General features: G+C 39.4%; 2 protein-coding genes across 2 annotated transcripts; one reads left to right on the forward strand and one right to left on the reverse strand.

Annotated features, from left to right (window-relative positions):
- Positions 1-1,543: 1,543 nt before the first annotated feature.
- syt5a (synaptotagmin Va) lies at positions 1,544-6,949 on the reverse strand (the record flags this gene model as incomplete). The annotated part of the gene is made up of 9 exons (XM_080511992.1): positions 1,544-1,753; positions 2,417-2,550; positions 2,639-2,756; positions 2,885-3,052; positions 3,128-3,295; positions 3,381-3,467; positions 4,611-4,792; positions 6,205-6,219; positions 6,796-6,949. The coding sequence occupies 9 exons, from the start codon at positions 6,947-6,949 to the stop codon at positions 1,544-1,546; spliced, it is 1,236 nt and encodes a 411-aa protein (XP_080368118.1).
- Positions 6,950-12,935: 5,986 nt separating this feature from the next.
- LOC308141676 (uncharacterized protein) lies at positions 12,936-18,984 on the forward strand (the record flags this gene model as incomplete). The annotated part of the gene is made up of 17 exons (XM_080511883.1): positions 12,936-13,079; positions 13,862-14,036; positions 14,175-14,387; positions 14,492-14,611; positions 14,870-15,003; positions 15,094-15,138; positions 15,229-15,268; positions 15,415-15,480; positions 15,605-15,652; positions 15,776-15,880; positions 16,574-16,713; positions 17,133-17,201; positions 17,309-17,445; positions 17,651-17,768; positions 17,874-17,948; positions 18,220-18,363; positions 18,475-18,984. The coding sequence occupies 17 exons, from the start codon at positions 12,936-12,938 to the stop codon at positions 18,571-18,573; spliced, it is 1,872 nt and encodes a 623-aa protein (XP_080368009.1). The 3' UTR covers positions 18,574-18,984.
- Positions 18,985-19,119: the final 135 nt, after the last annotated feature.

A 19,119-nucleotide genomic window follows, 5' to 3' on the forward strand; every position in this document is an offset into this window, starting at 1 on the left:
TTTTTGACGCGTCCATCATGATGTCCTATTCCAAACATCGTGCCTTTCCGTGTTGAAAATGTTGAATTATGTCAGCCAATTACTTTTGAAATTATTTTGGGACAATTTCCAGTCTTAAGAAAATAAGCAGGTTTTGGTCTAAGAGTTTTTAGAGGTTCTTTCTTTCTTGCCAATACATCTTTCACAGAAAATAAAACAGCTGTGGCGTCACCTTAAAATCAGATTTTTATGTTTTTTATGGACATTTATAAATTTTTTCCTGCTATTGTGTAGCACTTTGGCAAACATGTAGTTTTGAAAGACTCCCCGAATTCAATAAATGTGATAGATCTGTAAAATATTGACAATGAGTATGTTGGACATCGGTTTGAACCCCCATTACATCAAGAGGAATTGCAGTGACTTTCTGCAGGAGGGAGCAGCCCAATGGACAATTACTGAGAGCCTCCTCTCCTCTGTGGTAATTATGTTTGCTGTACGGCCTCCTCTCCTCCTCCCCTTGCCACCCTCTAATTCCCGCCTCACATGTTTGGCTCTCTGCGTGAGACAAGGACTAAAGAGGACACACGGTTAATCCAGTCTTTCACTTGCTCCGCTGCATCTGGGTGCGCACCGACAAGCATGCGAACTGACCCCACAGACCAACTGCATCAGTCAAGGTCAAAGTTCCTGGCCAGAAAAGGCCTCAACACTCACATAAATTAGCAACGGCTTGCAGCGGCAATAAATATAAGCTAATAGAATACCACCATCAATGCACCAAAAAATCATTTGTTTGTAAACTGTCTTATTTATTCAGCTATTTTATTTACAGTCACAAAACATTTATCGAAAGTGAAACCACAAACAGATTTCCTTTTTTTTTTTTTTTTTAAATAACACACACACACACACACACACACACACACACACACACACACACACACACACACACACACACACACACACACACACACACACACACACACACACACACACACACACACACACACACAAGCACTCACTGCACACCCTGAGCAGGATATTCATCCATTCAAACACAAAAAGACACAGCAATAGATGATAGAAACAACGAGCTAAATATAACCATTTCCATTTGGGGAAAAAAAACAAAACAGTTTATGGTTGTTTGGAAGATAGAAGTGGGCGGGGCAAAGAGAAAGAAAGAAATACACAACGTCATTGCTATTACTCATCAGCCTTATAGATATGATTTACAAAGGATGTACAGGTTCTCTCTCGTCACGAGAAAAATGACACTGCAGATGTTTGTTAGGTTGAGAAACCAACAAGTTCACAATAATTAGCTGTTTCGTAGCACTTTAGGATCTTGGCCCTACTTTCCTATATTTATGAGCTGATAGGAAAAACCAGAAACGGCCATCCAACTGAATAGCTCTCATAGTGAACTTTACAAAAGGAACGAGTGTAAAACTCGAAGCACGTTAAAAAAAAATGACTACCCAAGTTAGACTTTGTGTTATAAAACCTACAGTTGTCCCTTCTATGCAGACAATGCCACGTCCGTCTACGTTCAGCCTGTTTAGCGGATGGGGGCTTTCAGAGCGGCGTCCACCTCCTCCTCGGTCAGCAGCGTGTGCCACTGGGCTACCGGACGCCTGGGATTGGCCAGCATGTCGGACCAGTGGCGCAGGCCGACGCCGGAGGCGCCGTAGCCGATCCAGCACTTCCCGATGGGGTCGTTGCTGCCCAGCTTGTCGTAGTCGTACACCGTGATGACCACTTGGACTTTCTGCGTGAGGAGACACACAAGAGTTGAAGCAGTGAGATTAAGTTGATTAATTAAAAGGACTTGAGAACTATAGGAGTTAATTTTTTTTCACTCGTGCATGTTGTTTTGTTTTATTTTGGGTTTTTTTTTTAAATAACTGCACTGTTTCTCCCTTTCTCTGGTAGTTTTACATCTTCATATCCCTTTTGCATTTAGTTATAAGACACCCAGCGATGATTTCATCAACGTTTAAGTTATGGAGCTCATTTTAAGAAGTGTTATTTGTAAAAACGAAATACTATTTATATTTTTAAGATGTGCTGAACTATTTTACAACACTTCTCAGTTTCTTCACATGTATAGTTGCATGTGATCTTTGCAGCCGTTTCCTTATCCATTTTGGTCCTCTTTGGAGTTAAATGGAATTATTTTGTGTCTTCTTGTCACCATTGTGTCATTCGCTGTAGTTATTTGCTCACATCTTATCATATCTGTTGGCTTTCTATTGACAAATTGAGTCCTTGTTAGAGACTTTTCTCTTTGTCGGTGTCTGCTTCTCCTTGACTTGTTTGGGGAAGATTTACATCTCCTGTAATGCCCTGTTGATTTATGCACCTGACTCTTGACTCTTGACTCTTGACTCTTGACAAAAAGTGTCCAGCGCTGAATTAACTCAACACAAACCTGGATCTGGGAGAAGGGGATTTCAAAGCTGAAGCTTTCGTTGAAGTAAGGATTCAAAGTGTTTTGTTTGACGGACGTCTTCTTCTTCTTGAGCCGTTTGCCGTTGTGCTGCAGAACAACCTTTACGAATGGATCTGTGAGAGAAACCGCACGTTAGCCTGCAGCCCAGCAGAGCGAACAGCATGTCGGTCACAACCTTGAACCGTAATCACGCGTGCCCACCTGACAGTCCTCCGACGTCCATTTTCTTCAGATTCTTCGCTTCCATGATGTTGACGGTCAGCTTACCAGCGGTGGGGACGTAACGCAGGGAAATACAGATGTCACCCAACTTCTCTTGCTGCCAGGGACAAAAAAAAAAACCAACATACGCAGCGCTTCTGTTATGCCATTTTCAACTGCGATCAGGACTGTCACACTGGCAGCATTTAGCAGGCCGTGAAAAACAAACAAAACAAAAGCAAGTACCTCTTCTTTTTCTCCTCCAACGAGATCCTTCCATTCGTGTATTGGCTGTGCCAGGTCGATGGAGTTCATGGGGATCTTGATTTCGCCGATGTTGTCATGCTTTCCAAAACGGTCGAAGTCAAACACTTGCAGCACTAACGTCTGACCGCCCAACTCACTGTAGGGTATCTGCAGAAAAATAATCTAATTAAGAAACATGTGCTGCTCAGTGGTTCAGAAATGATTCGCACGATCAAGTCAGACCTTGAAGGTGAACGTCTCGTTGAAGACGGGGCAAAGGTTCTTGCGTTGGACTTTGGTCTCGAACTTCTTCTTCTTGTCTGGTAGCATGTAGACTTTGACGTACGGGTCCGAGGTCCCGCCCATGTCCATGGCTGGGAGGTCCTGAGCCTGGAGGATTCCCACTATCAGCTGGAGGAAGATAGAGTCCGTCAGATGATCCGTCAGGGAACCAGAGGAGCTCGAGTGAAATCAAACATCAAGCGACTGTGTGGACCTGGTTATCGGTGAAGCTATAGTCCAGTGAGTACTCCAGCTTGCCAAAGAACTCCTTCTCCTCCTCTTCCTTTCCATCTTCTCCTTCCTGGCAAATAAAGAATACAACTTAAGGTTTTTTTTTTAGGTTGGCTGCTTTCAGTTGACACTGCAAAACCTTCCAGTGTTTCAATACCGGCCTGTTCCTGTAAATGGAAAGAACAACAATGCCTCAAAATCAGAACAAACAACAACCCTGGGGGGGGGGGGGGGGGGGGGGGGGGAACTCTCCAGGATAAAATTTGCGGTGAACAGCCAATGAGGTGCCCATTCACATTCAACAAAACTCAGCATTTGGGCTGTGGAAGTCAGAGTGCATTGTGCCAAATCCATCCAGGCTGTATTTTGTATTGTATTGTAAGTCCAACACAAACGCTTGCAAGGACCGTAGAAGCTGTTGATTCGTGTTGAATGAGCTATAGTCTGAAGGTTATTGGTAAAAATGCCACCATGTTACTGCATTTCAATGTAACCTGAAAATCCCGAAAATCCTCCAGAGGTGTAAACGGACTCCCTGTAATCAAAGAGCTTCTGCAGCCTGGATTCAGAAAGGCAACAGCAGCTTTGACTCCATCATCCCTTTATATGACGTTTGTCCCGGTTTAAGCTGCAATTTCGGACATTACTGGTCTGGACCTGGACGGAAGCCAAACAGCTGTGGACAGTTAAGCAGTGATTACAATCACGTACTAAACACAGTGAAGCTTTTGGGGATGTGTGGAGGGTCTCTCCTAGCTCATAGACCCACTGGAGTTTTTACCTGCTCATGAAGAAATTAGAAAATTATCTTTTTTAAATTCACTCTCTCTTGTGTTTTATACACATCATCGAGCATGTTTTCCACTCTTAGTTGTCGTCTGTGTACTAACCGGGAGCTGCTTTCAGCAAAACATAGAGCTGTAATGGAAATGTAGTTCTTCTATGGGATCTTTTCTTCAGTATACTCACATTTTGTCTAATTTTAATGAATTTGAGATCAGCCAAATGAGCACATCCTAAATATTAATGAATATTTCAGGTTGTACTTGAGTAAATGGGACCCACCTCCACCGCACGCTCTGTACAGGAATCTCTCATCAGTGCATAACGGGCATAGCAGATCATAATATGTTGAAATTTCATCCAACGTTGAAGAGTCATTAAGCAGCCTGTACAAGCCTACTTATTTTATTATAATTTCTTTTATCTTAACCTTCTTGTCGTCGCCGCCCTCTCCGTCCTTGTCTTTCTTCCTGCGCCCTCGGCCTCCCTTCCTCTCGCGGACCTTCTTGGGCTTTTTGCCTTTGTTGAAGCACTTCTTGTAGATGCAGAATCCCATGCAGGCGACAAGGGCAAGAACCACGACCACGATGGCACCCACAGCCCACATGGGCACTGCGAGAAAAGAGTGAGAGGAAGAGGTAAGAACAGTATCTGCTGTATAACTTGGAAAACAAGTTGTGTGTGAGGCCTGATTACATTACATCTAAGGGAAGTTTTGACTTATGGTGGATTTTAGTAGGTGAAGTAAACCACTGTTAGACTAACTAGGCCAATGTCAAAAGATTTCTGAGGTTTTTTTTTCCAATATAAATTATTATTGAAAGCACATGTAGATTTCTAAATGTCCAACTGACTGATAGAATAAAACTTTAACCAATGAGGATCTTGTTTCAATGACAATTGCTAAAATATAACTAATAAAAAAATGTACTCTTGGAATTAAAGTTGCATGACTGTATAAAACAAAATTCATAAGTGATGTCTCTCCAGTATTTTAATGGCTGCTTCAAGATAATTGCTGGTAATTATCAAACTATAAGTATACATTTGATTGTCTTAAATTTGCGTGTCTCAGAGAATACACATTTGTGGTGTGCTGCACAGTAGTATGGAGTAGTATGACGTTACGATGAGTAAAGTTTCTCAATTTTCTCTTTGAAGATCAAAACCCGGCCCTCAAAGTCAAAGGAATAAAATCGAACGTCACGCAGATAAATAAAATAAACTTATTGTCATTTTTTGTGCCAACTGTGTAAATCTTTTCCTCAGTTCATCGAAGAAGTGTTAGCGTTAATAGTATTACCGAGATGTGTCTTATTGTCACTGTGGCAACAACTTCAGACAACTTTTGTTTTTATAGGTTTGAATTAAAACTAATATGTTAGACATCCAAATTAGGTACTTATTGACCAAATTCAGTACACGTACTGCAGGGTATCCACACTGATGAGGAGCAAAAATGAGCATTTTAGGTCCCGTTAACACGACGTGAAAACGCATCCGTGTTTTTTTGCGCTTCTGTTTCAATACAGTTTCTCTATTGCTCACTAACATTTTGAAAGCGATGTTCGCTTACACTGAAATGGCAGAAATGCTAAAAATGGTGTAGTTTTCATGTTGGGCAACTAGTGGGTGCTGTAGTTACGTTTGACAAGGACTTAATATAATCATCAGCGTATATTTGTCTGTCTGTCTGTATGTCTGTGAGCTTTCGAAAAGTTGTGTTTTCAGTAGTTTTGAGAACCGTTGTCATGTAAACAAACGCAACAAACGTTTTCCGTTTTCATTTGAGAACGTTGTGTAAACGGAGCCTTAGTCTCTCGGCCTTGCTGCCACGCCTTTCTCTTGTGCATACTGTAATTTAACATTTCATTCTATACTGTGTAAATTGCCCTTCTGTGATTATTGAGTATGAAGAGGTCAGATTAATTAGTGCATTTCTATTCTATTCAGCATACTTTAATATACACACTGCTTTAAAACAACGAAGAGGAAATGAATGAGATGTGAAATGTGAAACTTACACTTTATTTTGTGATCTTGAGGAGTGAAGCGGTCACACAAAAGAAGTGAGGACAGACGGAAGACAAACATGGAAATAAGAATGAGATGAGATGAAAACATGACACGATGAAGAACAAGCTGGAGGAGATGAGCCAAATTTTTGTATGAAATTAATTTATTTCGATAGACACCTTATTTGTACCAAATATGTCAATCCGACTTGAGACTTGTTTGTGATGATTACAGTCAAAATATTGAATTTATGACTTTAAGGTGAGTTTTTGGAACATATGTTCAAAAAGTGGCAAATTCTTTGTAAATTGGTCTAAAATATACAGAAAGATACCACAGATTACGAAAGAATTATTGAAAAGCAAAAGCTAAATCATAGATTTTGATAGCAGTTTGTGGCATTTATCTGTGTATTTTTTTTGACAAAAATGAGGTTTTAATCCTCTTCTTAAAAAAATACCACTTGTTTTGAATCTTTTACTGCAGTACAGCTTCAAGAAAGTTGAAAATTATGGCGATTACTGTTTAGCTTTAATGGTTAGTTTTGATGAATTCACGTGAATTACTGCGTTGAAAAGATTGGATGAGTCGCTGCTCACTTGGCATGTGTGTGAGTTCATTGAAGAACTTATTCTTCATGCTGGCAAACTGGTGGTTGGAGTGATGGGAGGGCGGAGGAGGCGGCGCAGGCTCCCTCTCCTCCTCCTCAGCCGCCCTGCGGAGCCGCGCCCCCGCCGCGTTGACCAATCGCATCGTTGCTCTGGAAAAATCGACAGAGAACAAACAACCGATGACATTTTAGAAACACAAAATCTAAAATCTAATCGCAGTTTGTTGAAGGATTTCATTATCATGATTTGGTGTTTTTTTTTTATATTTTGTAAAATGACTAGACCCTTGATAATTTTTATTATAGAACTTCCCTTCACTTCTATCATTATTTACATCCACACATTCACCAATAATGACATTTGAATGCTGCAGCTTACTCCACATTGATGTTTCCACAGGAGAATTCCTCCCTGTGTCGTTCAGATGGGGTTTTTTTTTCAAACTTCATCCTTTTTGACCTTTCACCTGGCTGTAATCTCTCTAATCCGCTCTCCACTGCCGGACTCTCTGGCCTCTCCATTTTGTCCACAGCTCAGAAACGGCTGAAACTCTCATTATAGTTTGCATCTTTGGCCACTAGTGGGTGCTGTTGTTTGTTTTAGAAAACTAAAACACACACGAAGGCAGAAAACAATATGCTGTAAACAATCGGAGTACGTGAACATCTAAATATGACAGACGATCAAGTTGGATTGCTTTTACGGGTGACTATCGGCTAAAATGCTACAAAGTCTCAACCGGCAATCATTCTGCTCCGGAGGCCACCATTGTTGTTGTGGTAGATCTCGCGCAGGTGCAGAATATGTTTACTATGGCAGCGCTGCAGCATTTCAGAAAAAGTTGCGTTCTCCCGTTTACACGGGGACGGAGCGTTTTCAAAAAGTTGCCTTTTTATAGGCTATGGGCACCGTTGTTGATTAAATGCAACAGAAGTCTCCTCGTAACCTCTTCAAGACTGACTTGTTTACTTCTCATTTATTCTTCTCAATCTTAAATCTATATATTAATGACAAGAGACTCAGAATATATTGACGTAAAAACAACTGAGCATTTCAATTTTGCTGCTTACAAAAAAACAGGAGTATATACACATGTATCAAATACAGGAATGCGTGATCTACATTAACAGTTTCTCATCCTGTATTTAACTGTTTACGATATGATGGGATCATTTAAAAAAAAAAAAGTCAAATACTTGAAATAATTAATAGAATGAACATTTAGTAGATTAGAATTAATTCCAGCCACTTCTACTCACAGCAGTGAGTTCACTCAGAGATAAAGTCGCTTTTCAAGAAAAATATAAATAAAAACATCTCTTTACCTTTTACCTCTCTGTCACCATTGGAAAAAAGGAGCAAAATGAGGAAGAAAAAAAAAAAATCCCTTCAGATTGTGGTGATCACGCCTATAAAGGAGTCCAGCTGTCAGCTGCTGCACTCATAGAGAAACAGTGATGCTAAACCCCCCCCCCCCCCCCCCCCCCCCCACACACACACACACACACACACACACACACACACACACACACACACACACACACACACACACACGCTCCTTCCACTACTCTGTGTTGCTGCACAGCAGTGTAACGAGATTAATTGCCAAAGGTAATCCCAAAATCCTGGGCTTAAACAAATTAAGGGCAGTTTGCCTCCCCTTTCCCCGCCCACCATCTTTCCTGCACCCCCCCCCCCCCCCCCCCCCCCCCCACACACACACACACACACACACACACACACATACAGACACCATATTTTAGTAATGAGAGCTGATGTAGGTGGTCGGCTTTGTTTCACTCTGGATTGTGTAATCTGAGGATTAGAGGGGGGAACCTCAGGGAGCCTGTGTGTCCTGATAGATTGAAAGAAAACTTTCAATTGATGACAGAGAGAAGCACAACAGATACTTTTCTTTCTTTTTTTATTTAATTGATTGAAATATTTTATATATAATAATTGAAATTAACTTAGCAATTTGTCATCTTAACAATTATTATGGTATTTTGCAATTAGTCTTGCAGTGGTGGCCCAGTAGGGGTCCCACTTACTATTGGAAGTTGTCAAAATTAGATTTTTACATTTTATAAAATAGTATATATAAAATTTCTCGCCGTGGCAAACAATTGTACACTTATTGTCATTGTTATCACTCAGTTTGTTCGGTTCAGGCAACAAAATATTCAAAGTAAATTCCAAACGCATCTAACTTAAAAAAAAAAAAAGTTTGAATGAGCGTTATTTAGTTCACGGATGCAATGAAATATAGCTCCTGTTTCATTATACATACAATATTTAAATATGTTTGAAAAACAGTGGGAGGAAAGGCAAACTGAATAAAATATCAGCACTTTTCAATTTGAATATTGCCCTGCTTTGTTTTCATGTTATATCAAAGATGATTGAATATAACTATATAATAAGAATTAACTTCCTGAATCTCAGCATTTCAGCACTTCTTTTAATTAGTTTAGCTTCTAACTCTTTTACATTTCAAAGTGTCATTAATTGTCCTGTATTTCATTTTCATGTGTTGTTTTCAATTATTTCAGTGTCTTTGGACTTTTTTTTAATGCCTTTGTGAAGCAGACAAACATGTGCTCCTCTATGCTTTTGTTGTAATTAGAAAGACATACATATATAATGGACTGATGTCAATTTCCAAAATGAAACACAGGAAATTTAAAAAAATGGAGATGGAGATTTTTTATTCTTTCTTTTTTTTAAACAATCCAATCACCCTCTGAACTCTGTGTCATTCAGGTTTTTATTACCAGACTCTAGATTTTTCATCAACATCTTCTTTTATGGAGCCAAAAATAAATATATTAATTAAAAAAAGATTTAGGTTGGTGGTTTCTGGGTCAGTGGAGATTTAGACTGAACTTTGTCCAAAATCTTACATCACAGTGTCTGAACCTGGTTGGAAATATGTCTGCAGCCCAAATTTGGCAGGATGATGCCAAAAAAACCTGAAAACCATATAAATGTGACCTATTTTGAACGTTGGGTGAAAGCAATGGTCCATGTATTAAAACAATCAAACAAAAAAACAAACAATTATGCTGAAAGTAAAATGTTCTGGCAAAAGAAGCCTCTGAGTTCATCAGGTCTGGAAAGACCACACCTCAATTAAAAACAACATTACAGCCTATTTAAGATAGAAAAAGAAAACCAAAGACAAATGAAAGGCAGTAGATACGAATAAATTCAAGAAAATCGTATAAGCTTTAACAAATACATTACAGATGTGCTACATTAAACTAAAATATATTTCATTCTTGACATCAAGGTGAATAAAACGTGTGTTTCTCCTGCAGTTTTAAAAAAGACACGATAATCTGAACACCCCCTCCCCCATCAAAAATGCTTTTGCAATTATTACTGTTAATAACTGTGTGATACTTTCTTATTTTTATTTCAACAAGAAATACTGGTTTACAATCATTTAGATAAACAACAATTCCCAATGTATTTTTTTTCTACATCTTCATTCACAGTACTCCCCTACTCCTCCCTAAAGAGTTCAATAAGTACTTTCTTATAAAGCATGCAGCATTGTTGTTTTGTTTGTTTTTTTCAAATTAAATTTGCACCTCAAACACACAAAACTTTGTGTCAACGGTGTTAGAACAAGTGACTTCAAACGAAGGTGCCACAGCATCTTGTAATCCACTTAAACTAATCTTTGCCAATTTTAGAAAGAGCTGGCAGACTGTGTAAAAATCCAGTGATTTTATCTGGAATGTACATTTATTTTTAAACGATGGAGAAATACATGAAAACAGACAGTCAGGTGTAAATCTGCCTAATCACATTAACCGCATTATCCTGCATTCATATACAAGCGAGTCTTCAACTGATTTCTCAGTTGTGAATAAGCAATTGTTCTAATCATTAAGATAAAAAAAAAAAAATAAATAATCAAATGATCTGATATTTGGAATGAACGTCAATCAGCTGTTAAACTCTGTTTATGGATTGCAAGGAAAAATCCTTTCAAGCTTATTTTTCTCTGACTATCCTTTCCATCAAATTACAACATAAATTAAACATGACAAATTAAAGCTGTTTTCTTTAATGAAACGATTCACTTACCCTGTTGCAGCCTCAGTGCTTCGTATAGTCTTATTATAAATGCATCCAAAGGAACTCCACCATGGATCCACCGCTATACTGACAGGAGGGAAGTCCTGGTCGTCACCTCCCTCCCTGCTTCACCCTCCCATCCCCCTTCTGTGTTAATCTTTACAATATCCCTCATGGCCAGCTACTTATTGTCAACCTTGCCTGTAAACAAAGTCACTCTACACTGTGGACATTTTAACTTCATTCCAGAACCACTGAATCCGTGGTTATTTGTCATCCAGGCATTGAAGTATACAGTTGAAATGTGCATCAAGTTATTTTTGATTTATGCTCAAAGCGATCCTCTGTGTATGCTCAACTGATAATGCTCTTGAAGAGTATTTAGTGAAGGAGATGTCATCATGCACTGTCCATTGAACTGGGGTTTACTGTTGTGACATCTACACAACAATCATCTACCACAGTTCTTTTGCAGAGGCAGGATATCTGCAGTGAATGGTCTGAGCGGCGTAATTATCCCATTCAGCACCATGGAGAGCAGCCAATTTAGTTATTCTGGGATAAAGGTGTAAATAACAGCTGGACAGGACATTTGACATGTTTGTCAGGGTGACAGTTTAACATTTATTTTCAAAAAAAGTGAAAGAAAGCAGAAGAAAACTGTACCCCAAATTACAAATGAGGGCATTCTATATGCTTTCAACACAACAGTGGCTGATTTTTATATCCTTACTTAATAAGAAATCCTTTGAAAATTTCAGGACATATGTCGAATATGACTGTAAATTTGTATATAACAAGATAATTAACTATGCTTGAGTATGAAGAAAAATGGTAACTATTTGCTGTAGGCTTTATTGCCAATTATTTTGTGAAACAAACTGCCATTCATCTATTAACAGCAGGGATCTAGTTTTAAGATTGTCTAATGACGTGTTGCTCTAAATGACGTATTTTATTATTCTTATTGTATTGTATTTTAGAAATAATGCTACATAATTAAGCTTTTAAGTAACTCAGCAGGATTATTATTGATTTCAATAGAAAGTAATTTTTTTCATTAGATTTAGAAAAAGAAGAGGCTGTGGATGAGAAGGATACGAATGATGAAGAGCAGCACTCATTACTAACAACAAAGATAATGGTCACATGCGCTGGTTTCTTGCAAGTGGATGAGGGTTCACACTGACAGAAATGTTGAAATTATAATGAAGTTATCCAATATTTGGATGATGGGAGTTGATGCGAAATTCTCGCGGCCACAACATAAGCGTTTTCATCACTGCATCACTTTGTACCCTAAAAAAAAAAAATCCAGATTGAGGATTGTAGTCTGCCTTTTGAATATTTGATGATTTAATGCCACCTCCCTGTATAAACCTTTTTCTTATTGGACATTTATGGAAATGTGTACAGTCCTTTCAATCTCATCACTCTTTCAGTAACAACTTTGCAGATGTGGAAATACCTCCACCTAGCGGTAGGAAATCATCTTTGCACGGATCACGGTTTACCTGCATTGTGGTCAAAGGGAGCTGGAAGCGAGTTAAAGGCCTGAACATACTCTCCGCAATGTACTTGTGCGCAGCGCGCCGTGACGTCACAACCACAGAATTGCGGAGAGTTTGTTAACGGGTAACTTGTCTCCTCCAAAAACTTCTGCGAAATAACTGATTGCTCTTCAGGGTCAGGGTGACCCGAACAGTTACAGTTTTGCATTCTATTCTGCATATATAAAAAAAACATGACATTTTATAACATTTTTTTTTTCTTTTTTGCCAAAAGCACATTCTCCTAATTTGGCGCGGAATTCCGACCAACCTGGCAACCGTTCTTGTTTTATTGTTTTTTTTATAACCCTTCTCCTGTTGTCCGAACCTACTTTCACTTTCCAAACGTCACCGGGAGGAAGTAGCGAAAGGTCGCGTGGGACTTGGTCAACTCACAAATCCACGGAAAGACCCCGTGTCTGACCCCAGGACAACATTCTGATCTGTAAGCGAGTGGGTGGAGGTGCAGTTGTTGTGAGTGAGAGAACAATGGACACGCTGGACTTCATGGTGGCCGATGAGCTGCTGAAAGTTTTTCGCAGTAAAAAAACAGAGCTGTCGTGCATGGACAACCCGCAGTCGTTCCTCAACCAGCTCAGGGATCACAACTTTGTCCCGGAGGAGAAGTACAAGGTAAGCTACCCGAGGAGACGTATCCTGGGTTACTTTACCCACGCTCCTTTTTTTTTTTTTTCAGGATTTTATTTGTCCGCGATTTGCGCGCGTGAAACGGACCGGAAGTATGTTTGTTGTGTTTCCGGTGGCAGTGGAGGGCGGGACGTTTAGAGAAGCGCAGTTGAATTTGTATGATCGCTGGTTCGCTGCCCTGGGGCTGCACTGCTAAAACTAGATTGTGTGTAATTAACACTTAATGCAACGCACAAAACTTTTCACTTGCGCATCTTTGATTGTGTTTTTCTCTGAACGGTGAAAGTTATTGAAAGTGTCTGCCTGGGGAAAACTTAATAGCTTTTTTCTCTATTTATTTCCATTGTGGGGGAAAGTAGAATATTGTTGCCACAAAGAATCCATGTGTCAGAACTTGGGCTGCTTACTATAATGATGTTAAATATCCATACCGTTAAAAGAGCAACTGAACTGGCATATATTGTGTGTCCATGCACAAAGATAAAATAATATAAGATAATCTTTCATTTGTCCTACAATTGGGAAATGTGCATTGTTGCTGCAGCATGTGGAGAATAATAATAATAACAAGAGAATACAAACAATAATAATAATTGAAAGCAATAACATCACTCGCAATAATATAAAAACAAGATAACGGACAAGATTTTACATTCTTGCATGATATTGTTGGTAGAGATTGGAAATATATGGGAGATTAAAGTGTGTAAAGTGCAGTGGTGTTATGTCTCCCCTTACTGATTCTCTCCATACGTTCTCGTGTGCAGAAGGTGAGTCGCATGAAGAGCAAAGAAACAATAAAAAGGGGCATTTATGAAATCCTTGACTTGCTGGAGCGAAATCGGTCAGAAGACATCCAACTATTCTGGAAGTGTGTCTTCCAGGACGTCATGTTGAAACAGTACCCGACACTACTGATGCTTTACAGAAGCTTCTTGGATGGTGAGATACTTTAACATTCATCATGATGGTAATGATTGTGATTGAGGTTTTGTCTAAATATTTTAGTAACTGCTGATGTCGTGTACCTGGTTTTCACTCACTCGCTCTCTCTCTCGTGGGGTTTTGATTCGATTGCAGGAACTGTCCATTCGAGCACACAGTTGGCTCAGAAGGGAGACGAGGAGTCAGGAGATGGCAGTGAAGGGAATCAGCAATCGGAAAACGACAAGAGGCAAACAAGCTCGGTAAAGAACAAGAGGAAAAGTGCCTGTGATGACGGGGAGGAGCAACCAGGTCCCTCGTCCCACGTTACCCCCACCAAAAAGAAAAAGTCCAGCAAAATAATTTACTGTAAGTAATCTCTTAATTCTGTTGCTTTTTTTTTTTTAGACATGTGATTAAATAATGTTAAAAAGCTCTTTGTTTTTTTTTTTTTGTTTTTTTTAATCTCATAGCTTCTCCCTTGAAAAGGGGAGAAAAGGGTGAAATTTGGACGTGGCCTCTTTATAGGTTCCAGCTGCCTGTGACTTGTGGAAATAAGGAGGGAACGTTACAAAGAGAAAAACTGGCTAAAGGTAAAATAGAATATCTTAGGTAGATGACAATATCTGGGTCTGTGTACATATTCTCTCATAAATATGTCAAGGATTTCTGGAATTACTTAGAAATGAGACATTTCAACATTGGGGAGTTAAATAATACTGCAAGTCCTTCAAGTACCCGGAAGATCACATCGTATAAAAAAGCATGTCCAGTAGCTGATACTTGTTTAATATGTTTTGATCAAGTTTATCCTTGTTCTATTTATATAACCGATTCTCTGAATGTTGCAGGAGAAAAATGCATCTTGTGTGAAAAACAGTGGTTCACTCCCAATGAATTTGAGAGTTTTGCGGGGAGAGTGAAGTCCAAGAACTGGAAGTTGAGTATTCGATGCAAGGGAACCCCTCTTGGTAAACTCATAAAGGTTCGTACAAACGTGTCTCGTTTTTAAAGGTCTTCATCATTCGCTTTGAAAATCGTTTTGATTTCTGTTTCCTGTCATGTTTCTTTACAGGAAGGACACCTAAAATCTGCACGCATCAAAAAAGGACCCAGAGGGGTAAGAACCAACCTGACGGCAATACTGATGTAAATAACTCAGACTTTATTGTTTTCATCCATCATCATTTTTTTTTCTTTTTTCTATCAGAGCAAGAAATCCCTCTCTTCTCCTCCCCTGATGATCACAGGTTTGTTGTATGAATGCAAAATGGTCATTTTAGACGATTGTGAGACAATCAAAGGCTTATTTTTTAGGCTTATAAGACACTTTGTTGCTGCAACTGTAGTACATTATAATGATTCTTATTATTTTATATACATATATTTTTTTTAGATTCAGACGAAGAAGATGAGGATGAGGAGAATAGAAGTGAGGATGAAGAATCTCAGTCTTCACCAGGTAACAGAATGCGGTTACAGCGGATGAGAGTTCACACATAATGTCGCAGTGGAAGTGAAAGATGAGAGGGACAGGATGGAGCCGGGAGTTCATATTCTGATTGTTATTTCATATGTCATTTTAGATTTAGAAGAACAAGAAGATGAGGATGAAGAACCTCAGTCCACATCAGGTAACAGCTGTTTTTTTTATTTTATTTTTTTTTTTGCAAGTGGCGAGTTCACGCTTAATGTATGAGTTATAAAGAACTTATCGTATGATTGAGTGTCCTGTTCACAACTTGTTTATAATACAGATACAAATGAGGATGCAGCTCACCACAATGGTGGAACCCAAATGGTCTTCAATGTCACATGTGGATCTTTAACTGGAAAATTGTACAAGGAACGATTCGCATCAGGTGAGTGTGAATCTTAAGACTTAACACTTGAAAGTCCCTCCGCGACCTTGTGAGCAGTTTTATTATTGTGCGGATGTTGTGGTACAAGGTTTATAGCGGGGTCGGTGGATATCTTGTTGAACACCATGCGAAGTCTGAAATGTAAAAGATAGATTTTTAACTGTCGATTTAAAACGTTACTAACGTTAAATAGCGACATGATGCCGCGAGATGGCAGGAAACTGCCTCATCATCGGGCTTTCTTCAGCTACATTCACCATTAACACCACAAGGGGTTGAACTTGCATTGCTTTGGCATATTACAAAAATAGCTGCAGTATTTCAGTTCTCATATGTGGTTTTATTTACTTTGCTCCAATAATGTCACAAGTATGAGAACAGTATGACGGAAAAAGGACCATGTACATATTCAGCTTTGCTGAGAGGCATTTGTTGCTGTTTGAGAAAGTATAATGAGGCCAGTTGTCGCACTTTTCAGATGATAAATCATTAAGCGATGATGTAATGTTTTGAATTATGACTTCTAGTTAAGTGAATGGGTTATAGTTGTAAAAACAAATATGGGAAATTTGGAGAAAATACTAATAAATAAGATGGAATTTCATTTTATTTATTTTTTTTAAATCCCTGTAGTTGCATGGGCATGACAGATAATTGGAGGATTCTTATTTTCTTAATTGCTTTTCACATCAGGGGATTGTGGGAAAAGTATTCGCACCGAGAAATGTTGGATGACCCCAAAGGATTTTGCAAAGGAGGGATCAGGTCAGACCAACTTTTTATGGAGGAGAGACATTCAATGGGATGGAAAACCACTCTGCGATCTCATCGAGGTAAATTCGGAAAGTGTAGTTTTTTTTTTTGTTGGAAACCACTGATTCTTACCGTGTTAACTGTCGGTAGCTGACAATCATAAGTCGTCATTACTTGAAGGTGAAAGACGTCAATTAGAAGTTCATTTTCAAACTAAATCGATGTGATGTTTTTAATGCAACAGCACTGCACATGGAATTTGGAGAGGAGACGGGGATTTCCTACCCTGTAGATCGTATGATCATTGGAGTCGGACTCGCACAGTGGATCAATATGAAAAACGTTTTTTAATTTTAATCTATTTATAAAATCTTCATGAATTTTGGGGAATCTGTGCCTGCACTCTCTGATCATAAATTGTGTTTTAAAGCCACAGCTATTGTTAAGTCAGACATTACCATTTTGTAAGCTGAAAATACTGTTCGACTGTGTTTTTCAGCAACAATTACTGCGGATGCACTCAGTGCAGTGTGACTGCGTACGTTGCAAACCCGACGAAGATTACCTGGTAAGTCCGACAAACAAGCGTCTCCTCTTGCATGGATGAATGTGAACAGAGACTTTTACGTCAGTTGTCCTCTCCAGAAATAAAACTGCAGTTGTGTGTCTTGGCAGCTTCATCAGCAAAACGATGATGAGTGTTGGGTCTGTAAAAGAGGTGAGGAAGGTGAAGATCTGGTCGCGTGTGATTCTTGCCCTCGATCCTTCCACCAGCGCTGTCACCTGCCGCACGTAGAAGACAGCCAGCTGAGGTGAGGGTCAAAATGAAAGGCAACAAGTACTTTATTCCTTTCTCCATACTTTTACCCCCAGTGATTTACTGGCCGGAGTGTATCGCGTCTTTTTGCCCGTCGTCGACTCTGATAGGCTCCAGTTCCTCACCAATCTAACTTGGATCAAGGAGGTTTGAATAAATGTAAATGTATTGTTGTACTGTGTTTGTGTTTGGCTGAGCAGCGACGATAGAGAGTGGGAGTGCACGTTCTGTACGTTCGACATTTCTCACGACTGCGATGACTTTGAGACGGTGGAAAAGAGCAGAGTCATGTCCTACCAAATGTCTCAGCACGCACAGGTAAGATGGGTATATTATTGTATGTGGCGTCAAAAACTCCCCCCCCCCCCCCGACCTCACGTCACTGTTGTCATCTCTTTCATTCATCTCTTCTCGCATCCACAGGAATGCCATTACCTCGTCCTGTCTCTGTGCAGTGCCGATGAGGAGAAAATATTTGCCGCAGACCCACGTCTCCACGTATGTTCTGCACTCCCCTGTGTGCATGTTTACCATCACGCAACTCTTGAAAAGCTCTTCGTCTCGCTCCGACCGGCACTAACCGACAAGCCAAGTTCAAAGTCTTTCAGATAATCTTGAGTGCTTCGGGCAGGTTTACAGCTCCAGAAGGATAGACCGATACAGACACAGAGCTTTATTATGTGTGTGTCTGCTTGCATGCTCGTCTCTTTGTATAGTCATCCTGTCAACATTTGGCTTTAAAAAAAAATGGTGCTTGGTTTTCCCACAGTTGAAAAACTACTCCTCTTTCATCAAAAATCCCATGTGGCTGAGCAAAGTCGCTGAGAAACTCCAGAAGAAAGAGTACCAGACCGTTGGCCAGTTTGTGTCTGATGTCCAACTCATTTTCCGCAACTGTGCCGCATTCCACATGGTAAGAAACTGTTCAGATGCGTGGTGGTCTTTATTGTGTTTAAATATAAAAAAATAAATAAAAATATTTGAATGACATTAAATTTAACAGGGTCGTTCTGTTCTCTTCCAGAGTGACGCGGGCGCCCGAGCCGTCGGGGAAAATCTGAAGCAATTATTTGAAAGACAATTTATGACTGCCTTCAACGTCCATGACAAGCACGCCGACTGAACAAAAAGATCATTACCAATCACGATGAGACTGTTCACTTGTCATACGTGTGACGCAAGTCATGCAACATAATGTTTTAATTATTCGTCAAATCAAACTTTATTTATATAACATTCATACTGCTTTAAACCAAGTCAGGGTCATGGTGGGTAAAAACTAAATGCAGTGAGGGTGATTCATATTCAAGGTTCAGTGTGGAGTTCACATTTTGTCCCTATGGATGCATGGATTTCTTCCCACAGTCCAAAAACATGCATGTGATGTTAATTAATATTGTATTTAAAAAAAAAACGTTATTTCATTTCATTTCGAGTAAATGTAATTTGCGTGTTAATGTCTGCTTTTTATTTGGAATATTTGATCTGCTGGTGTCTTTATCATTGTTATTTTATTCTACTGCCCCCTGGTGTGCAAGAGAAGTATGAACTGTAAGAATGTTTTTTTTTTATGTCACTGTCTTTGTGTTAGAAATGGCTGAAAGTTCTTATGGGACAAGCTGCATTTCTTTATGAATGAAGAGGTACATGCACTATATTTTTTTAAATT

The sequence above is a fragment of the Blennius ocellaris genome, assembly GCF_963422515.1.
Source record: "Blennius ocellaris genome assembly, chromosome: 16".
Classification (NCBI taxonomy): Eukaryota; Metazoa; Chordata; class Actinopteri; order Blenniiformes; family Blenniidae; genus Blennius; species Blennius ocellaris.